General features: G+C 38.5%; 1 protein-coding gene across 1 annotated transcript in view; it reads right to left on the minus strand.

Moving 5' to 3' along the window:
- Positions 1 to 23,062, minus strand: part of ATXN7 (ataxin 7) — a 60,255-nt gene that overhangs the window by 23,474 nt on the left and 13,719 nt on the right. The window contains exon 3 of the mRNA XM_058031764.1: positions 12,932 to 13,036. Within this exon, the coding sequence (XP_057887747.1) occupies positions 12,932 to 13,036 (105 nt within the window). The remainder of the gene's footprint in view (positions 1 to 12,931; positions 13,037 to 23,062) is intronic.

The raw sequence follows: 23,062 nt of genomic DNA on the forward strand, positions 1-23,062 counted from the left end.
CAATTTCTTTGGAGTTACACAATCACCCAAGAAGGACAACTTGAACTGTGCCAAAACCATTGCAATGGAAGAAAGTTTGCTTCCTACCACTCCAGATAAAGAACAGCATCAACCCCCTCTTTATTTTCTCACTGAACACATGAAACACAAAAAGGTATTTATATCATTCATGATGCTATCACTACACACACACATACAGTAGCTCCCTTTTATGAATGAGTACTGCAGAATGTCAAGGAACTGAAAACAAACAAACAAGAATAAAACTGGGGGAGTGGAGAGAATCCAAAAGTTGAAGTATCCTGTGTGTTTTGCATTGCCAGGAAAAGTCATTTTAAGAATAAAAATTTTCCAGCCAATCTTTTACTTGCATTACATTTCTTGTCTGGTTTTGTAAACTGAGATAAATGCAGGTCTATCACATCTCCTTCCATATGTCTACATTACAGTGTTCTGTATTTCAAAATTAGGCTGATTGTAGTAAAACTGAAGAGCTGGATTTGAGACAGTGCCCTCCCACCCCCTGGTGGGAGATGTTCTGAAGATACTGGTGTTTATCATTAACAATAAAAGCAGCATTCCGACAGCAAAGGTAGGACTTCTTGGTACTGGTACACAAGGAAAGCAGGAAGATCTTTGCTGGCTGGACACCATGAGCACATTCCAGCCCAGTCGTGCACTGATTAAATTGGCCAACAAAAAAAAAAAAAAAAAAGCAAAACACGAAGCTCTGAAACCTGAAGCTCTGTCTGTGCACAGAGCAGAAGGTGCTGCAATGGGAGAGTGATGGCAAAACACACAGGACAAAGCCACAGACAACCAGGCTTCACTGCCTTCACCACATATTAAGACTCACTTATCCTTTCTCAAAATTCAGAAAACTCAGGCACCGGTTTCACAACCACTTTAAACTGGCTGGTGCGAGCTAATACTGCCACAGGCAAAAAGCATTCCTGCCCTCTCCCCAGTCCTGACCACTCAGTCTGAGCCTCTGCACCATCTGCTCTGTCCACAACAAAGAGCAGAGCCATCCTCTCAAAGGCCTGACAGTGTCACAGACCAAATGCCTGCTTGTGCCAAAGCTGGCAGTGAACTGAGCGAGGACTAGCGAGAATTAAACTGTGACTTGATCCCAGGGACAGGGCTGCAGGCCTAAGAACTGGGCACAAAAACCAACTGGGTTGTGAGCTGCAGTAATGATAAGTTTGCCAGTTCCTAGAAGCTTTGAGGGGTACATAGAAAAAAAATCAGACTTCCAAGGAATTTCATCTGATTGCTATCAACAGTGCATAAGCTGGGCTTCCTTACACTGCAGCCTGCTTATGTTTACATTTATTATGTCTAAGATGATTTTCTTGTAAATATTTTGCTTTAAAGAGATTGTTTGGTTACTGGCTACTATTATTATTCTTCCTGGAAGGAAGAGAATAATGGGCTTTGAGCCAACATCAAACATCTTAAAGTTGATCAATTGAGCACTCCAGTGTGGTTACTTAGAAAATCAACTTTGCTCCTATAGGGGGTGCATGGAAAGAACCCCTCAATTTGCTACATGACACCACACAGCCAGCCTTAGCAAAAGAACAGCAAAATCACAAAAAATAGAGCTACTTCCTTGTTTTTGGAAAAGAGTACTCTGAAGTACCAGCATGAATCAAATTCCCAGAACCTCTAGAACCACAAGGCAATGGATTCTGAAATACGTGGATTTTTTTTCACTAGCAGCTGGAGTGTTTTACATACTGCAGAACAAAACAAATATATTGGGCAAGATTACTGGGTTTGATGTTTTCTTTTCCAAGTGAGCAAGCTTAGAAGTTCCTCAGGTTTCAGAAAACTGGAGCAAGTCCAAAATAAAATAGATGACTGAGTACAGAGGAACAACTTGACAGGCTTGTTGGTGCACAATCAAGTGACAGCATTTTATGCCTTAGTATCAACTACACTTACACAACATGCTTGTTTACACCAGAAAACCAAAATATAACTGCTACTCATGCAGCACATGTGCACACATAGAATAAAGGTTTCTATACAGAATTATGTCATTTCCAGGGACTAAAATTAGGAAAGGACATCGAGTCCATTAGATTTCAAGTGTACAGCCACAGCTATTGTGAATCTCTGCCACCTGGACAACTGGGACAGGGCAGAGGAAATAGCAAACACTCCAGGAGCTCTGCAGGGCTTTCACCACATCCTAACTATCTCCCAACCCCAGCCTTCCTAGATATGTTCTTGTAATCACAGAAAAAGAAGATAAGTATGGCCCTAAAGGTAAGTGCCCATCCTCAGTCTGAACAGAGACAAATCCTACAGAGATACAAACTTGGCACTGACCAGTTCCTAGGTGTCCTTCTCAGTCTGTGGCAAGCAAGATGTGAGCATCAAGCCTTGCAATACCACACACATGTATAAGTTTATATAATTTCTGTGGCTATTAAAGCAGTCCCAGGTATTTTTAGAAGCTAGCTGGTGGATTGCTTCGTGACCCACACAGTGACCTTTGGTCAAATAGTACATGTCACCGTGATGGGAGGGGACTGAACTGTGGCCGTTTTAAAACCTTTCCTCTGACCTTAGAGGTCAGCAGAGAGCCAGTGTGGCATCTTTCCAGGCATATACATGGTTACATGTGGCTTGCCAGAGGCTGCAAGCCAAAAGGAAACTGAGGAAAATGGGTGCTGGCTAGTCCCATGCCAATGATGAGCAAGGCCAGAGCTTTTACAGAGTACTACAGGGCTTCTCATTATACTCTAGAAAAGTGAAAGAACTAAAAACAATTACTTCATGAAGCCCACCCTAATACAGTAGAAAACTAAAATGTTTAAGAACTCAGGTGACAACTTCAGCCATGCAGTAACAAAAGAAACACAGCCAATTCTCCTCTTAGCAAGGAGAAGAGCCATAAATTCCATGTGAGTACCATATGTACAATCACACAGTGATGAACAGCTCTTAAAACTCCCAGTGTACATCACACAAAAATGACAGCTCCAACCCAGCTCTACAGATAATCTACAAACATCGGAAAGTTTTAGCCTCAAAGGTGGAAGGGTGCCCTGAAAAGGGCACACCTTCTCCCTAATGCACAGAATTCACCACAATGCTCCACAGAAACCAGGGCTTTTCCAAGAGCCAGACATGACAAACAGGTTCTTTGCAACCAGCAGGGTCAGACAGGGAGGACACAGCACAAAACCACTCCTGGCCTAGCAGAGGGAGAAAATCCTGTGCGGTGAAAATGTAAGAAAAGAAAACACTTCATTTTGGAAAGCTACTTCATACAGAATTGTGAATTAGAGATTTTGTGACAATCTTGCCAAACAACAAGGAAAAACTCAGTTATGTAGGAACTGCTTCAACCCTGCAGGAGCCTGGTCTAATTGCATCCTTTACAAAGCAGTGCAGAGGGAGAGTGTCATACCAACCTGGGCAACTTGTTATCAGGGGAAGAGAGAACAGAAAATAGGACAAGAGTCTCTTGACAGTGGTCCTTCTTTTTCCAATGCAACTTGGTGAAACAAAACAGGATTGCTGCCTTGTGGCCTCTGACACAGCAGAACTTGCATAAGGACAAATGTTTTTCCTATATTTTTTTGTTACTGTTGAAAAGATTAACCTGCTTCCCAACTGCACAACAACTGCAGGAATATATACAGAAGTTAGAGTAAAAATAATTATTTTCAATACAAACACTACATTACATATTTGTTTCATCAATAGGAGATAAGGTTTGGAAGTATTTTGGCTGCTACTGCCTGAGGTAGCTAATGATGACCTAATTAGACAATAATATCACAAACTTACATAAAGTTACATATAATATTTATCTATTCCTGTTAATTTTCTACATTTAAAAAAAGATATTTTAATTGATCCATATTGTTACGGAGCTCTCACAGAGTTGGATAATGCAAGAGCTAATCAAAGACTGATACTGAAAAGCTGTTTGAATTACAGGTAGACTCAACACACCACTTAGAAATCTGAATTGCCTTCCAGGCCATTTACATTACTTGGATATAATTATTTAGTGTTAAACTGAATTAAGCCTAATGAGAAGCTTAAAAAGGTGGCATTAATTGTGTTATTTTGAAAGTGAATTTGACCCTGCAGTTAATAAATAACTTTTAAAAGAGCCATGTGGTTATTGATTGCTCTTCATCAATAAACTTACAGGTTTCATTGTACAGAAGGTGTTATACACTCCCTCTTCTGCTTATATCTTAAAAACACAGTTTCTAGACTTAAGCTGTGTCTAAACCAAAATGTTATAGATTTGTTTTAATTTGGTAAAAAAAAATATCATCCCAAGTCTCTCTGAAAGCTTGACTCATGCCTAATGCCTGGTTACCATCCAGTGCACTATTGCTGTAGGTGAGAATGTAGATTTTAAAGTGCTGCCTATTTTTCCAGAGGTGGCAGTTGAAGTTCCTGCAAAACATTGTTTTTATGTTGGTCCAGCATGGATAACTTTTTTCCACCTAGTACACTACACCTCATCTTCCCTGGGGGCCATTCTTCTAATAGCAAAAGCTGCTGAAGGCTACACATACATCCTGCTGTCTAAAAAATATTATTCACAGTATAGAAAATGAAAATTGTCGAATAACATTAAGAAGTCCAAACAGAAACAGTAAAGGCAATGCAAAAGAAACTAAAAGATTAACTATTACTAGGTGCACACACATGCATGCATCCATCTCTTCCCTTGATGCTCAGTGCCTGATAAAGCCAGATCTGTCTCAAGCAGGACACATTCTTGTTGCCCTCACCCCCCACCAAAATGTGCAAAATCCAAGAACATCACAGCATTACACAAACCACTTTAATAGTATTGCTGCCAAAACATTGAGAGAGGAAAAACTTGTGAAAAAGCTTTTGTTTGTTTTGCCCTGTTTAGCCTCTCCTCCTTTCTACCAATTTTATCCCTTGTTACAGAGCAATAAAACCAGCACTGTACCTACTTCATTCTCCCTCCTTCAAGGTAATTTTGTCCTACCTTCCTTATTTTGCTTCCTCCTTATTGTCTTCATCTCTTTCTTTTTACATGTCTTTGACTCAAGTTCTTTGTTTTACATTTCCCTTTTTAGCTATTCCCCAGTGTCCTCTCTTTCCCCTCCTCGGACACACACACACACACACAGACTGCAAACCACTTAATTCCAGCTGTGCTGAGGCAGCCCTGCCAAAGCTGGGCACCACTGCCCCAGGCAGCTACTGCAGAGCCAGCTGTACTGGGTGCACTGGAACCTTCACAAGAAGCAGTGTAAATGATGGTTACTGATGGGATTTCCTATCTGACCTGTGAGGTTGTGCTTGCAGAGAAAAAAGAGACCATCCCAAACACAGCAGTTGTTCAAGAGTCAGATGCTGGGATGAGAGGGTACAGTCTGTGCAACTGGAAACTATGTCCTTCCATGGGGAGGGGGAAGGCAAAAAACCAACCAAAAATTATTTTCTTCATGACAGTTCAATACTCAAAACAATTTTACAAGCTTCCCAGAATACTCCTCCCTGGAATCACAAAGTGCTGTGGTATTCACTGAGGTTTGCAGTTCTTGGAATAATCTACACAGTTCATGAGAACACCCTTCTCCCCAAAAAACAAATGAGAAAGTCCTTATAAATAATTCATCTGCATGTGGTTAGCTTTTGAAATTAAACTACTACTAACCCCACCCTCCAACCCCAAGTTTGTATCTCCATGGCTCTGACACATTCCCATCTCTCCAGAAGAGCAGAAATTAGTCTTTGTTTTTCACTTCAACTCAGGCTCCTTCCGCCTCCCCAGCTCTTACACAGGTTGCAGCTCCGTTCTCCTGCACCCAGCCTGGGGCAGTGTGCCAGCGCCTGCGTGCCCATGGCCTGCCCTCAGTGTGTGCCACCTCCCCTGGCTGAGCTCCAGCCTGGAGGAGTGGCCTAGGCGGCAGAAAGAACTCTTTTAGCTGAGAAGGAAACCTTCCAAGGATGTGGATCACGTAAGCTGATGCAGAGTGGCCTTCCCTGACCCTGCAGAAAGTCAGGAATGATGGCTGGGAGAGCTGTGTCCTGTTCGTGCCATTTCCTCTCACAAAATGAGTTCTGAGTGATGAAACTCAACTTTAATTCTAGATCGGTTAAGTCCTCTCATTTTCATTTTTTTGTCACTAAACAAGTCATTTTTAATTGCAGACCTGAGGCAACTATCCCACCTGGCTACCCTCAAAGTGAAACTGTAGTCATTTACACTCAATAACAACTTTTTATTGGAATTACTTGGTTCTCTTTAGATCTTATTCCAACCTATTGATCAACATGCTTTCTCCCTCTTGCTGAACTCCTGTTTCTGTGATAGTGAACATGGCACTGCTTCTTCTTTTCCCACAAAGATAAATATTTGTTTTTCGTTCTTTCTTTCCACTTGTTCTTCCCCATCACCATTTGTTTTGAAAAGAGAGCAGTCAGTCCCAGTGTCCAAACAAATATCCAGCAAGGAGATCACTATAAAGGAGCAGGGTTCTCATGGAACCCTTGCATAATTTTGTATGTTAGTCTAGTTTTAAATATTTTAACATTTCAGTAAGAATGGAATAGAAAAACTATACTGTCTCTTCAGCCAATATTAAACCAAAAGGATTTTTGCATCCTTTTGGTCTTCTGCTATGGCAGAACAGCATAAAATTAATTTCACATCAACCAAAGGTAAGAAGAGCCTAAAGCACACCAAGAACTTGAAGTGTGCAGTATTTTAGCACACACAGTGCTGTCAAGAGACTAACACGAGTTACATGGTAAGCAGTAAACTGAATAATCACTATCTCCTAAATTTGAAGCTGAACATCACCTTTTTTTCTTAGCTGATGCTTAAAAATTGCTTTGTCTTCAACCAGAGCTTGACAAACTCATGTACCCACAAAAAGGAGGAAGTTGTACTAGAAAACTGCCATCAGGTTCTCCAGCAGACTCCCTGTGCTTTCATGCAATAAACAAAGACCACAGCCATTCTGTGTACAAAAATAATCTTCTGCATGTGAACAGTCTGTGATGATAGAAGTAACCACAGCACCGAACTCCACCGCTCTGTAAAATCTGCATGGCACATTTGGTATTCAGCTAATGGCTTGGGGTGCACATTTCAAAGCTCAAAATATGTTTACAGAGTTTCTTTCCACATTATAATAATTTCTTATTTAACGATGCATTATTTAAAAATTACTAAATAGCCAGCTGAAACTTTTCCTTCTGAAACAAATCCTGTGCTGACCTCTGATCATGTTCCCTGCTATTTGCCAAGACAATTCTTGCAAAAGCTACAGAATTTCACAAATTTCTACTAAGAAATTAAACTAGTTGTTGCTGGACCCACAGATTAAGATCCAGCTGCTGCAACTTGGACTGTGTGGAGGACTGTGCATTTAAACAGAAGCTGATAATGATAATTTGTCAAAACATATACATTAACTGGAGCCATAATATGCCAAATGCCACCTGTGCATGTTTGGCAATATGCTTGGCAGATTGCTCCAGCACAGCTGTGACACACCACAGAATATTCAGGTTTATTTTGGCTGTTACACTTCTACAGAAGATCACTGATACCCAAGAAAATTCTTACAATTTATAAAAAACCTTTTCACACTGCTTTAAAAAGACTTCAGTGAACAGTGGACATTAATTACTGAAACAAATTGTTTGCTGTCAAAAGTATGCAGGCCACAATGAAGACTTATCCCTCTAAAATGTGCTTGAGCTCATCCTATCTCCCACGAGAAAAAAAACCACACACTCAAAAAAAAAAAATCCCCAACCAACCCAAAAACCAAGCAACAACAACCCAGTCCTCAGGTCCAATGGCTTTGGAACAAGATTCAGTACATTCCTTTCTTTTCTTATCAGCTTCAAATGCTGCCTTGTACAGACACTTTGACTTTGTAATCCATGAATTCATGCTAAACATTATCTCTTATTCTACTTTAAACACGCAATACATGCACAACAACTTAAAAACATTAAATATTGACAGATTTTTCAGAACGATTAGCTGCTGCCAAATTTAACAAAAACACAGTAGGACAAATTTATACTCAATTCATGGTGTGAGAAGAACCCAAACATTTAACACTGCAGGGACTGTAATACTTAAGTTATGTATTATACACATCCAAAATACATCAGCACACCAACAGAGATAGTTAACAGGTCATTTTTCTCAATTAAAATCACAAGTATCACGTGTTCTCTCTGAATCCAGACACTTAACACCAACAAAAAAAAACCAAACCCTTTAAGACTCTTGAAGTGGAGACCTGTAAATGAAAGGTGGGTGTGGGCCCTGGCTGGGGGAGGAAGGACCTCGGTTACACAATCAGATGAAGGAGAATCACTAAAGACCTCAAAATGACTCGGAGGATGGACCCAAGTAACCAGCAAACATCTCTTTCTCTACTGCCAGGATCTGCCCTCCAAGTAAAAGGTTGTGTGATGCTCTATTCCAATTCCACAACTTCCTAGAAACCACAACAGATGATGGGCATATCTGTACAGTAACCCTGCTTCTGATTCATATACTTCATGTTTAAACCTGCACTGATTGGAAACCAGAATGTTTAAGCAATTCCCCATCAGCTCTCAGGACAGCAGCAGCAGGCAAAGCTCCCGGTGGTTGCTCACCTTTGCCACTGTGCCAAACCCATGCAAGTTACTCAAAACACTTGACATAGCTTTTTAATGACTCAACAGCCCAACACACTATCATCATCTCTTTCCAACATGTACTGTATTCATGGTTTTCACAATCACTACATGAGTCACAGGCACTCTCAGTGTAAGTTTTACAGGTAGCCTTCATTATTGCTGAGAGTTTAACCCTACTTTGTATTCATGGAAACTAAGGCACAGAGGGGGCAAAAAACCTCTGGGAAAAAAAAAAAAAAAAAAAAAAAAAAAAAGCAAAGTTATAAGGAAGAAACCCCACACATGTCTATGCTGATGCTACTTTCACACTGCTGAGCTCTCAGCCAGAGAGCAGCCCAGCCAGGGCAGAGAAGCAGCTCTCATTAGCCAGGAGGCTGATAACCACAGGGAGATGAGATAAACCTGTGGAACAGCTGAAATGCCAACAAAAGGTCACACAGCCTGAAAACCACGGCACTTCAGGGCTTCCACGAACAACCTGAAATAACTGTCACAATGGCTTCCTCAAAGAGCAACCTTTGGGTGCAGCACAAGAGCTGCATCTACCATGTCTTGGGGGAGGAAAGAACAGAAATCAAAGGGAGACAGGCACATCCCGCTGTCCTGAGGAGTGTGACAGCTGGCACACCATCACCCAGGGTGTAGAGAAATACTCCTGGAGAAAAACACTTTCTGGGAATAGGTCATCAAGATAAGTGATCCCAGGTGCTTCACCCACAAGACTCAGTGCCTGAACATTTTATCTTTTTTCCATCTTTCACCTCTGAACTGATCTTGACTCATCTAAGGAAGATGCTGATGCCATCAAAGTGCAGCCATTCACAAAGCAGCAGCAGGAACAGGAGCAATAAAAGGGCTGCAATCACTTGCCTGGCCCCCCAAATGAAAACAGCTGTGATCTGACAGAACAGAGGATTTGTCTTTAAACAGCTTTTCCTTGGCTGGCTTGCTCCTGCCCCACCATGTCCCCAGCAGTGCTGCCACCCTAAGCCAAGGGCTAAAGCCATTGGACTGCCCTGCAGGCCAGTTTCTGTTCACAGGCTGGAAGGAATGCCACAAGCTGACTTCAGACATCTCATTATATTGGATTGCTCTAAAAACAAACCTGCACGTGGTGTTATGCACAACAGCTTTACAAATCAAGCACAGTACACATATCAACATCACTGAATAAATTATTAAAATGGAAATTCATAGCCCAGACACATGCTTGGATTGCCTAAACAAGTAGAATTTTATTTTACATTAGTATATCTTCTAGTCAAATGCATGAAATAGAAAAGAATCAGTTAAATAAACAAATCTGTCATTTGTATCAATAAAGTATTTTACTGAAAAGGTTATATATTCTAATTAATAAGGTTACATTTAAATTATTTCTCACTACTTATGGTCCAGAGAAAAAAGCCAGCATATGTCCTGCAAAGCACTTTCAGCCTACCCAGTTAAGTAGTTTATAACAAATATGCTTTGGAAGAAATTAATTAGCTCATTAGGTTTAACTAATAGTTTGTTTAGCTTTCCTTTGACAAAAGCGACATTTTAACAGAGCATATTCTACTACTTCAGAAAACAAAATTTCACATGACAAATTTCAAAGAACACCAAGTACAGCAACACACATCACCAGGAGCTATAGAATATTTTAAGAGATTAATACTTCTCAGGCAACATTTAAAAATAAAAAATCTTAAGAACATAACAGAAAGATACGTTGATGGACTGCAACTTTTCAACTTTTTCAATTCCTGAAATCATATAATCAGTAAAAAACTTAATTCAGGGTGAACTGACTGTGGTGAATCCAAAGAGTGCTTTACCTTTTTGTTATCATGATAACACACTTTTTGTTTTAAAATAACCATGTTTTGAGGACTTCAGCAATTTCCTTCTCCTGAGCTATACTATTTAAAAAATAGATCATTGTCTGGTAATCAATCACCTGCCATATTTATCAGCTTTCATATTTAATTATCTAAATTAAGGGACAGCTGTGATAGGATTTAAAAAATGGGAAGGCTGATAGAAGGCTTTGAGAGCTAGTGCTACACAAAATCACCAAGTCAGCCTCCTTACCTTTCTGAGGCTATTAGATTGGCAAACTAAGGTCCTTTAATGACGTTCACCCCACCCAAGCCTGTTTTTCTCATCAGAATGACCCCGCCTGTTTCCTCTGCACGCCACAGCCCACGCCAGGCTCTTCATTGTTCAGAACAAGCTTAAGAAACACTAAGAATAACCTCATCATTTCTATCCACTCCTTCTACACTTCTCCTAAAGTATGAATCTGCCACTGATGTAAGGCTTGTATTAGAGAAATGTTCCCATTTAGGGATCACACTTCTATAAAATGATACAGAATGGAAATGTTATGTTAGTATTTATTACGACTTTTAAAAATACTTCCCATACCTTCATTTTGCAGTTCCCTGTTCACTCCGTGCCTTTTAAATTGCAAACAAAGAGCTGGAATTAACTTCACAAAATTACAAAAGAGCTGGAATTAACTTCACATAACAAGTCTAACAGCAGTCCAGGCAGCATTACAAGATGCCATGTTTCCATGTCCATGCTCAAGACAATGCTGCACCTATTCAGCTCCTGAGCTGCTTCTGCCACCTGTCCACAGGGACAAACACAATGCTGCTTCCCACCAGACACCTGTTTGTCAGGCAGTGTTTGGAAATCACCTGCTTATTTCATAAAGACAACCTTGAGTGTCTGCAGCTATCCACAGCTCTCCATCACTACAATATTACTGACCTCAAGATGGAATATTCAATATGCCATCACTCAGAACTTGGTATCATCCAGTCCTCCCCCATAAATTTATTTTTAGCCATCAGAATCAGTTTAATATGATATTTTAGAAGGAGTTATTGGACATCTTAAGTTGATATTGTGACATGGGAGGAATCTCACTGGCAAGGGGTACACTTGCTCTTGGCTAGTGGAAAGGCTTACAGCAACCAGAACAAGAAAAGCAAGAAAAGATGGCCTTTTCTTCTTCTGGTTCCCAACAGCTCTGGAAAATTATATCCACAAAACCGTGGGTTTAAAAAAATTATTAGTACAGCCACCCACAGAATAACAAGCAAACTATTGAGAATTATGGCACAAAACCTATTCAGGTTATTTTCTGAGTCACACTGTGTGACACAACTGCAGGATCCAGCAGCAAGGGTAGAGCTATATAATCCATAAGGCAGTATAACAAAAAGCCAAGTTAGAGGGAGAAAGGATAAGAAGTTCACCCTTTGCACAGCCCAGTAAGGCCCTTCTCCAGTCTCGAGGAAGCAGAAGTCATCTTTTCTTGCCAAAGCATTGGATTAGTTAAGGTGCACAAAAGGTATATCCCTTTTTCTCAACTCTGGAAGAGGTTTCCTGCCCATACCCAGCTTGTATCCTATGAACACCAAGCCAACCACTAGGGGCACTGGCCTAGAGAAAAGAGTGTACAAATACATGCACACATGGGGAGGAAGAGCAGTTCAGATGCTTTGTCCATCATGTTTATTAGGAGTTGGTCAGAAAACTTCTCATTAATTTCTTAAGAAACAAAAAGCTGATTTCCAAAAACCTTCCTATTCAAATATTGACATTAAACTGTTTGAGGTTAATTTCTAGTCTTGAGAGGAGCATGGAAAAGCAGAACTGCCAACCACCCCCAGTCAGGCCTGGAAGAAATAACCAAGCACTTGAACTGGCACAGCACTTCACATTTTCTCACTCCTCTCTAAACACTGGCCAACCACCACAACAAGAGCTTCCTTATATAGTTTATATACAAAACCACTGGACCAGTAAAACAAATACAAATTGATAATTCTGAAAATAAATAAATAAGCTTACTGGCTATGGGAAGTTTACTACATTTTATAAATTTCACTAAGTTTAGCTTTCAGTTCTAGTTCACACTGTACCAGAACCCATGTAAAAATAATCTGTATAAATACACAAAGAGAAATGACACACAGAGACACAAACACTACACATATTGGCTGTGAAATACACTAGATATGTCATTTTGAAACTGAACTGTAGCTATGCAGCATTTTAAGAAAACAAAAAAACCAAAAAACAGATCTTTATGTAACTGCATTAAAATGTATATAAAATTATCAAATACAGGTTATGTTCTTTGACATTTTTTATAATTTAATGATCTATTTACCATCTATTTAAAAAAAATTGCCAGGCTTAATCCTGATTTAACCTCACCCTTAATTATTAAAAATAGTTAAGCACTTACCATAATGTGATTGAAATGCCTGTGGTTTTACGACCTGATTACAGTGGTTACACATCACCAAATAGAAATCATCATGAGCCGGGCAAAGACCAAATATTGGCATATCTAAAAACAAAAAGACAAAATGGCATCTCTCAGCTGCTGACAATTATAGAAAAACAGTTTAATTACAGAGCCATGACACTAGTGTTGAATGAAAATTTTAGAGACATTTGTATCAAATTTGAAAATGAGGAAAAAAGAGCATTTAATGCAATAGATAATTTTGTGCTGGAGTATTACAAAAGCAAAAATCTTACTACAAAGATAAATGTAAAATGAGTGATTACTTGTAGAAAACATCTATTAGAAAACTGATTTAGGACTGATTATTTTATACCAGACGCAATAATGCAATAAAAAAAGACTGACTTCAATTGAGACAAACACAACATAAGAGGGGATGTTTTATGTATTCTGAAAAGGGCTTTGGATTTTATTCCAATGTCATTAAATGAATTCAAAAGTGAACTTCATTTGCTATTTAATTTTTTTAAACCATTTTAAACACACAGTCATTCACTGGGCAGAATTACATGCCTAATGGTTTTATTTGTTTAACAGTGCATTATAGTCCAGCCATCTGCTACCAGAGATCCATGGAGCAGCTACACAGGAGACAGAACCAGAGATAACAGTATGTCAAAGCATGTGTGGATTGCAGAGATAACACACATACTTGGAGACTTTTACAAATAAAATTAGTTTCTGTATTCTTCAATTTTTCTGTATTCTGTATTCTTCAATTTTACTTTGAAGAATACAGTTTGTTAAGAATATATTGAACAGTTATAACTGCATTCAGAGACTACTGGAGCAATACATTCAGCATTCACTACAAAACTTAAAGGTATATTACATTTATATAATTAAAAATGTTATTCAATCATTAAAAGACAAAAAATGGAACCTGCAAACATAATACGTGGCTATGGATCTGTAACACTATATAAAGGTTAAAAACTGATATAAGCAAACTTATTTTCTTATAAAAACCCTCAAGTAGTAGATTTATCTTAATAGAAACTTAGAAAATAAGTTAAACTTGTTTACTCTTGTTCTAGAACTGACCCTAGAGTTTTGTTTTACAGCTACTAATTTGCCTGTGTATACTTTTAGCAACATCCACTGCTTTGTTCATTAACAGAACAGCAATTATGAAATAAATTGAGTGTGTTTCACATTTAGCGTGCCATAATTCAAGGTAACTGCTCAGAGAAAGACACCATCAGCCCTGTCCACTTTGTTGCTCACAGACAGATAATATACCCACACCAAAACTACTTCCAGAATTAGTATATATGTTCATCATTAAAAAATTCAATACTTTTATTTAGAAGACATAAGGTTTATCCCACATTTTCCACACATCTTACTAGTGCTACACAAATAATCATGACACCTGCAATAACAGCCCCAACTGGATTTTGCAGTTGGATGCAAATGCAATGACCAAAGACATCTAACTTGGCTGAGATCACAGTTACCCTCACCTGAATCACAGACACCTTTTCACAACTGAGGTTACATCAAATAAACAAATCATCTCGTTTGCACTTTAAGTAGCAAGTCTTGCTTATTTATTTATATATTTATTGAAAAAAGCATGAAAACCTGTGACACACCCAACTACTGCAAGCCAGACAAAATTAGTAAATATATGCTGGGGGGGGAACAGATAGGAATAATAAACGTCTATTTTTCAATATCTACTTTCTGTGATGTAATATCAAGCTATGTATGAAAAGAAGTATAGGCTTAAATGTCATTGCTAATATTTCATGCAGGAAGGAGTATTCCCTTGGGGTATGGCCATGTATCAAAGTTTATACACACAAGCAAATACTCCAGGGTCACTTTCACCAAGAGCTGAGATGAATGGGACAGTGACAGCATGCACTGCCTGATATTTACATTGTTAACAGCCCACAGAGAGGCTGCTCCTGTGTGATGCCCTGACAACTGTAAATCCACACCCTGGAACCTGCTCCCATAGCTGTGCCTTTCACACTGTGCTGGATTCTCAGACTTTACACCAGCTTTACTGAATGCAGGGGGAATTGTTAACAGTGCAAGACAAAGCATTCCTTCAGACGAGTCAGAGACACCACATCCATGTGCTGTCACTCTAAGAAACCTTCCATGAATATTGCTGGCAATACAGAACTGCAATTTTAAATGGTAACTGAGACAATTGACAGAAATTGATGTAAAAATAAAGTGTTTTCCTAGTTCAGTTTGAGGATCCCAAGAAATCTGAATAATTTACAAAGGTCCTTTACACTGTGAAACACCTTCAGTTTTAAAATCTTAGCTCCAGGTGACAGAAAGCAATGACAATGCCAGGAGAAAGAAACAAACTCACAAAGGACCATTCTAAGAGTAAAACCACTTGACACAGAGAAAAGAATTTGCTGCACACACCAAATCACAACCTGATTTCAAAGGATTTCATGCACAAGACTCCAGCCACATCACAGAAATCAATGCAAAAGATCTTGTACCCCACAATGGTCTCCTACAGCACTGATACCAGAACAACATCTCAACAGAACCAATGAAGGAGTAGCAAAGGTCAGAGGCCTAAATGCAATTTAACAATGGCTTTGAAACTGTAAGGAGTTTGACCCAACCAAGATTATTTAAGGCTGCTGGAAGAGACCTGAGCCCACACTTCCCAATCCAGGAGCCTCATTTTTAGGCAGGTAAGCTCTCACATCTTTAATGTGCCTCATATCATTAGTTGAGCAGGGCAAGAGCAGGATTTAGGGAAATCTTACTACTTTTTCTGTGTTCCAACAGGACAAACACCTATGTGGCAGTGTTAGGGAGTGACAAATTAGACCATGAAAATTCTAGAGAACAACTAACTGAACAGTTTAAAAAAACTTACACAGTAAGTATGTACCAGGAGTAGGCAATGGATGCCCAATTTTTCTGCTCCCCTGTGAGCCATTTATGAAAGTTCACATATATTGTGCAGTTGGTATTCTAACATCTAATACTTTACACTTGAGCCACTTCATGACATGCACATTCTCTGTTTCGAAGTCTAATGAAGTTTCTGGTATTTCACCAGTGTCATCTCAATGCACTGTTACTCTGGGTTTGAAGATTACTTTTTGAAATGCTTCACCTTGCAAAGCCTGTGCCTCTGAAGGAAGAGCCTGGCAACTGTGATTCATATGTTCCTCTTTCAAAGCTGGGCTCATTTAACTCTCTCCATCTGGGAATATTTTTCAAGGTCAAACTAAAAATTTAAATCAAGACCTCAAATTTTCAATGTATTTTTCCATAAATATAGTATCAACATACAGATACTATTATAAGAGCTGTTAGTTGCATTAATTCTATTAACACTAGAAAGAAAAAACAACTTCATTTACCTCCATAATAGGAAGCCTCTAGACACTGATCTCCAGAATTCACTTCTCCTTTCAAATGTAACTGAATTTTTAGAAAAACAAGTTTAAATGATGCATTACTGCACTCTTTACCAAGACCAGAACAAGCCCATGCCATACACCATTCTGAGATAACTGCATCAGTTGCTGAGCATGTAATAAGGAAAATGGTCCTTACTTGGAAAAGGTCAATGTAGCATCATTTTCTAACAAAAAAAGAAAAAGCAATAATGGCTAATTTGGCATACTGTACATCAAGTAAAATGGAGCTCAGCATGTCTCATCTGGAAAGTTTTCTTACACTGATCTGCCATCTTTTCTTCTCTGAAACACATTGAGGAAACACACAAATGATTGAATAATTTCTTAGTATTTCCAGCATTCTCTTTCAGGACAGCTACACTGAAGAAACTCATGCTCATTAAAACTAACTATGCCTGCATACTCTCAATCCCTCATTTCTATTACTTAATATCACACAAAACAGAACAGATAAAACAGGCTAAAACTACCTCAGAGAACAGGCCAGCAGCTTGCATTTAATTACCCACTAGATTTCAGTGACTACCACAGCTATCTATTTTAATTGGATTTTTCTTTTCTAACTCCCCAAATGTATCAAATTTCCTATAAATCTTGCATCTTTTCAGACTGGGACCATTGCACAGTCCATCTATCCTAGTATCTAATAAGACAACATCCCTTCTAGAAATGAAATTAAATATCATCAAAAGAAGTGAGGTTAAGATCCTCTCCAGGACAGCAACTGCTGGAGGAAAAGAGTAAAGGCAGCTTGTGTGCAGAGACCAGAACAGCAGTTTCCTATTTGCCAGAAGTCTGCTAACTGCAATTCAAAGAAGGTGGAGAATGAAAACTGAATGAGAGGAAGAGAAAGCAAAACTACCAAGAGGTGAAAGGGCAAAGAACAAACTATCAAGGTTATGACAAAAGAATAGAAAGCTTGATTAAAAAAAGCAAAAGGAGTATGTAAAAGTTCTGCAGAAATGTTTTTAAGCCAGAGCATTGCTAATGCTCATTCTCCCAAATCCATTCTCAGCAAAAACATCTGCTTATTAAGATTAGTTTTAAAGTCCAAGCCTGATTTACAACAAAGATGTGCATTCTACTCATCACTAAGTGTAATTTGACAATGGACATTGTAGGCTGATATCTGATGTGAACTGTAAAATGTTTTGGCTACAAAGATTCCACAGAACAGCACAACATGCCTTCAGCACTACACCAACCTGGTTAAACTTCCAGAAAAAAATTAATCTCTATAGTTAATATTAGATGCATTAAAATCACAATGCCCTACACTATTAAATTTATACTGACAACCCAAATATAACTCCCTATTATCTTTACAACCTCCCAAACACAGAATTTGTTTTTAGTGGAGTCTGATCGAAATCCACCTTAAGTAAATGCACCAACTTTTATCAATTTACTAGGTTTTACATTAAGATATCAGGGAATTGTTTCAAGTACTATATAAGGAAATTGTAAATAGATCCCATTATTTTGAAATGTTGCCAAAATCTGGATTGTTTGAACTATTTACTTCACAGTAAGTTTAAATTATGTCCACCAACAGCTATCTTGAATACATTTGCTCTGCACTAGCTGGGTTTTGTCTTCTCATCAGAAGGTAATTAGTCTTGATCACACTAAGGTAAAAACAAGGCGTGCTGGCATATTTTTAACTTAACTACTAGATCTCTTTCTCTACAGGCACACTTGTAGTAGTAGAAGACAACACAACTCTCTCTTCTCTTATTGAAGACAACACAACTCTCCACTAACATCTGAGAAATTTTTGAAAAGGGTAAAAAATAGCACAGTTGTAGTAACAAAGTAGTTGACATCTTGCAGGAAAAGAAATTTTGTGATAACTCTCATAATTTGCTTGTAACACGTGTCTCAGGTACTGTCAGATCCTGATAAAGTAATAAAAATATTTATATTTTTTATCCTTTATGGCTGTGGTGAACATGTAATTTAGTATGTGAAAGCAGACAAAACCTCCCAAATTACTATTTTTAAGAGCTTGTGATCTGAGGAAGAGGCATGAGGAGGGAGAAGAAAGGCAACTAACCAGCACTGAGGACCACATGAAACAGGCTGTACCAAAACCAGGCAAATTTCAGAGAGAAAGCTCAGCTCTGTTACCACCAGACTTGGAGTCAGCCCAAAAAATGAAACTTCTGCCAAGAAATCTGCACAGCAGGTAAGCAATAGATTCACTGCTGAATCTATTACTGACATTAAGTCTCAATACCAAGTATTTTTCAGGCAGAAGGAGAATCTTGGCTGCAAACTGAGGCAGCTGCAAACAGCACTGCAATGTATCTTAACTAACCTGGTTATCTTAAGTAAAGCTCTCATCTATTTAAAGTAATACAGGTCCTCATTTTAACTGATATGAATGTTTTATTTAAAAAAATTAAGTGATCCAAGTTAGGTCCTCGAAACTTCCTTTTTATACACAAGATACTTAACTTTCTGCAGCTAAACCATTATTTTCTAAACAATATCTTCCAAACTATTTTGGAGAAACACTCAAGTGCTTATCATTCATGAACAGATGTGGTTTTGTATACTTATCAATGCTGACGTAAAATTAAACTACTGCACTCTTTTTACTGTGTACCATGCAAGATGATAACAAAAGAAGAATATTTCTAAACACATATTGTGAACAAAATAACTAAACCCATACAGAAATTAGAGTGCTCTGGTTTACACAAGTTTGGAACCAAAGTAAGAGATTCTAGCAAAACATACTTGAGGGTATTCTGCAAAATTTCAAGTAATGAACACTTAGGTATTAATAGAACACTAGTATTTTATGAACCATATGTGCAGGCCTAACCAATTTGTGGCTGCAGAGAACATACATATAACCAAACGAACAAAATATAAAATGATCAAATCTACACCCAGAAACACTGTTTTAAAAAAAAATCTCTCCCATAAGCTTTATGCTCATGTTGCCTCAGATACAAAACAGCCTTTTAATACAAAATAAAACAAACCAAATGCACATTCCCATATCTGAGCTGTTTCATTTAGGTTCAGAGTGCTGAAGTATTTTCTTCAACATTACTCATCTTTAAAACTCCTTGCCAACTCCACTCTGTACATTAAATAACTTACATTTCCTGCACATACAGCTTTGGAAGTCCAGCTGCTTGAGGGGACATTTGAAAGGCAGAGCTCTCCTTGGGTTCTGAGCACAAGTGCATGAACTTTGTTTCACTGAGTAGTTGCTGATTGATCAGCTGAAGGAAGGAACAGCTGAAGACTTGATTAACTGTTTTGACTGTGTTTTCTACTTCAGCAAATACAGCAATTACCCAGCATTTTATTGAATCCTCAAACCTCAAAGTTTTGGCTCAGGGAAATGATTTTCAGTTCAAGACCAAAAAAGCCCACAATCTGGTTTAACTAGGCACAGGAGATGCATTACAAGATTTGATCACGGTCATTAAATCTCTACTAGTGTTAGAACACTTGGTTCATCTCTAAAAGGGGCATCCTCCCTGTTCAGTCTCCTTTCAAAACTCAGTTCAGTGTGCCTTTCCAAAGCTACAGCTCTCTAGATTTTACTTTGCTTTTCCCAAATTCAGATTGCCCTGCTGAAGGGGCAGAGGATGACCTACCTCTTTTCCAGAGATGCAGCTGTGTTGCATTCCCAAAACCCCATCCCCTCGAGCTTCACCTCCAGCAGAAAGGTCTGCTGCAGGCAGCAACACTCCTCTGTGCACATACAGATCCAAACAGCCATCCTTGTGCAAGGCTGCAGGCACAGCCATTCCCCCAGAGCCCTTCCTCCCTCTCTCTGCCAGGATGCAGAATGAAACACTAAATTTTAGCTCTCTAAAATTTAACAGTTCTGGGAAATGTCTGTGTCTTTTACCCAAGGATAAAAACTGAGCAACAGATACCAAAGAGAAGTGTGTCATGCACACGTGCACCTGCAGCCTACTGCACAGCTGGGAGTTCTAATTTTAGGCTCCCAAGATTTCAGTGTTCCTGTAATTATATATAAAGCATATTAAAGTAGACATCTAAGTATTTAGTTAAATTCTTTGTATATGAATTCATCTGCACACAATTAATTTCTTTGAAAAATCGAACACAAAACGCATGTCAAATTCTTCACTCAAGCTATTAAACAGGTTTTCTAAGTTGATTGTACAGAATAATAAATAATTTCAGTGAAGAAGCTTACAGAAGATTGTCTGCAGAAAGACTGATGAGTAAATTTCTCAATGAAACACAAGTAGCATATTTTAATCTGAAAAGCTTTATAAGTCTCCCCACTCACATAGTATCCTGTTACATCAATTTTTCATCAGCAACCTGAATGAAGTCAGTCATCTGCAAAAACCATTCCCATTTGCTTTTTAATGAGTTTTCAGGCCTAAAGATATTTTTAATTTCTCCAACCAATTTGTATATTACACAAATGTTGAACACATAATTTGTCATGTAAGATATCTTCATTCAAAGTCATGCATTATTTTTAGTTGGCATGATCTCATAGTGCCACTGCTGTATTTTGGGAAAGCCAACAAACTATTATTTATGTTTTTCTGTAAAAAACCCCAAACAATTCTAAAATAGCTTTAAGGAACCCTCAAAAATGAATTGAGTTTTGCAATTATGACACAAAAATGAAACTGGATTCAGGGAATAAAAACCCTATAATTTGAACAGTAAAATTAAAATCTGGACTAAGCTAATATGAAAGTGTACACAGAAACACTTCAATTATTATGCAGAAAACCTACCATGAGGGGGGAGAAAAGTTCTGGATAAGCCACTAGTCAAACACAGCCTCAATTAAACTGAAATAAATCACCCATAGAATATTCTAAAATGTATCTTAAGTCACAGCCTGAAGCACACTGCAAGTATGAATTGTTCTAACATCAACAGGTTTGGTATTTTTCTCCTGTTTCACACACAGCACTCCGTGTACTCTGCAGCAGCTGTACTTCTGGAGTAGGAAAAAGGAAGTTTGTTTTATTTAAACCTAAACTCACAGTTTACATAAAGCTGCAGAAGTATTTTGATACGACGTGACTGCAAGTGGTGAACATGTTCCAGGCTCCTCAGCCCCTCCCATCTCCTACCTAGGCATGCTTTTAAGGGAAAACAAACCTGGCACAAGGGTGGCACTTTTGCCACTTTCCTGTGTGACTGTCCTCATCCAGCCCTGTGACTGGTGCTGCCTGTAACTCAGTAAGTGACAGAGCACAGCAGTGACAGCCACTTCCATTTACACATTTTCTTACTAGTGGGAGCTGGAGGAACACAACAACTACATCTCTTGTGATAGAACACCCCAAAATTTAGCAATAATAAAGTGCACCTTTTTCCCTGCTACCTGGGACATGCACAGTGCTCATCTTTCCACCTCTTCCCTCTCTTCCCTGCTGGCCCACAGCCCCAACTCCTGTGTGACAGCAGCAAGGTGTTAATTCCTTAATTGTGCAAAGACAACACATACTCGTGCAAAAAACACTCTGTCCACTTTTAACATCATGCACCTGATACCTGAGGGAGCAAATCAGCATGTTAAAAAAAAAAAAAAAAAGTAAGGAAAACAACACACAGGACCTGTCAACTGAATTGTATATCAATATTTTCTTTTATTAGGCAAGCCAACCACCTAAAACCACCCCACCCCTACCACTCCCATTTTCTCCATGCACTGGAACATCCACCTCAAAAATAAGACTGTTTCAATCATGCCTCATATAGCCATAAGGAAACTGATGCCTGTTGATTTTCACATACCAGCTTACACTTCCTCACTCCTCTCAATTTGGCAGGCACTATTAGTTTTTTCAGTAAAATTTACTTTGCTTTGCAGATTTACTGGGACTTGATTTGACACAATAAAAAAAATAAAAATAATGTAAGTTGCACAGCAACAAGAATATAAATGTACTATAGCAAAAAAACCCCAACAGCACTGTGATAGTTAATAAGCTCAGAAGATAAAGTGTAAAATAAAACAGTGCTTTTGTTGTTATAGTGCAGTAAAAGGGCTAACTTACTTGTTATGTATTTGAACACACATGTAGTTACACAGAGTATTTTGAACTTGGCTATTGCATACTTTTAGACAAAGAAATATGACTATTTCAATTCTCTAGCTGAGGAACTGGTAAACTCTGAGTCTTTACTTCTTACAGTTGACATATTCCAGCACATGCAGAGCGCTACTGTCATCAGAGATTTCCTTCCAAGAGGGGACCCACCTGTTCAGAAGGGTTAGGCTTTAAACCCATGCTAGTTGCCCTTTGACACAGAGTTATATGAATTAAATAGGTAAGCAGGGAAAAAAAAAAATCAGGCTACACATTGACAGAATAAGGTCAGTAATTTCACTACTGGTTATTTGTGATATAACACAAACACAGTTCTGCCTAAAAAATCTTTGTGGAAGTGCATTTTTTTTATTGTTATGGAATTTTGAATTGTTCCAAAGAAGAAATTTAGGTTTGCATGTCACCTCCCCTTTAGATTAAACCCATTGCTATCCATATTCCAAGATGTATTTCTTCACTGTTAGGAGATATTTGCTTTATTTTTGGAGCCTGTCTCCACAAAATCTTCCAAAATTCCATCTCCAAACATTACACATAAAATACATGATATGTGTGTTACA

Source organism: Melospiza georgiana, chromosome 11, assembly GCF_028018845.1.
Source record: "Melospiza georgiana isolate bMelGeo1 chromosome 11, bMelGeo1.pri, whole genome shotgun sequence".
NCBI classification, from domain to species: domain Eukaryota; kingdom Metazoa; phylum Chordata; class Aves; order Passeriformes; family Passerellidae; genus Melospiza; species Melospiza georgiana.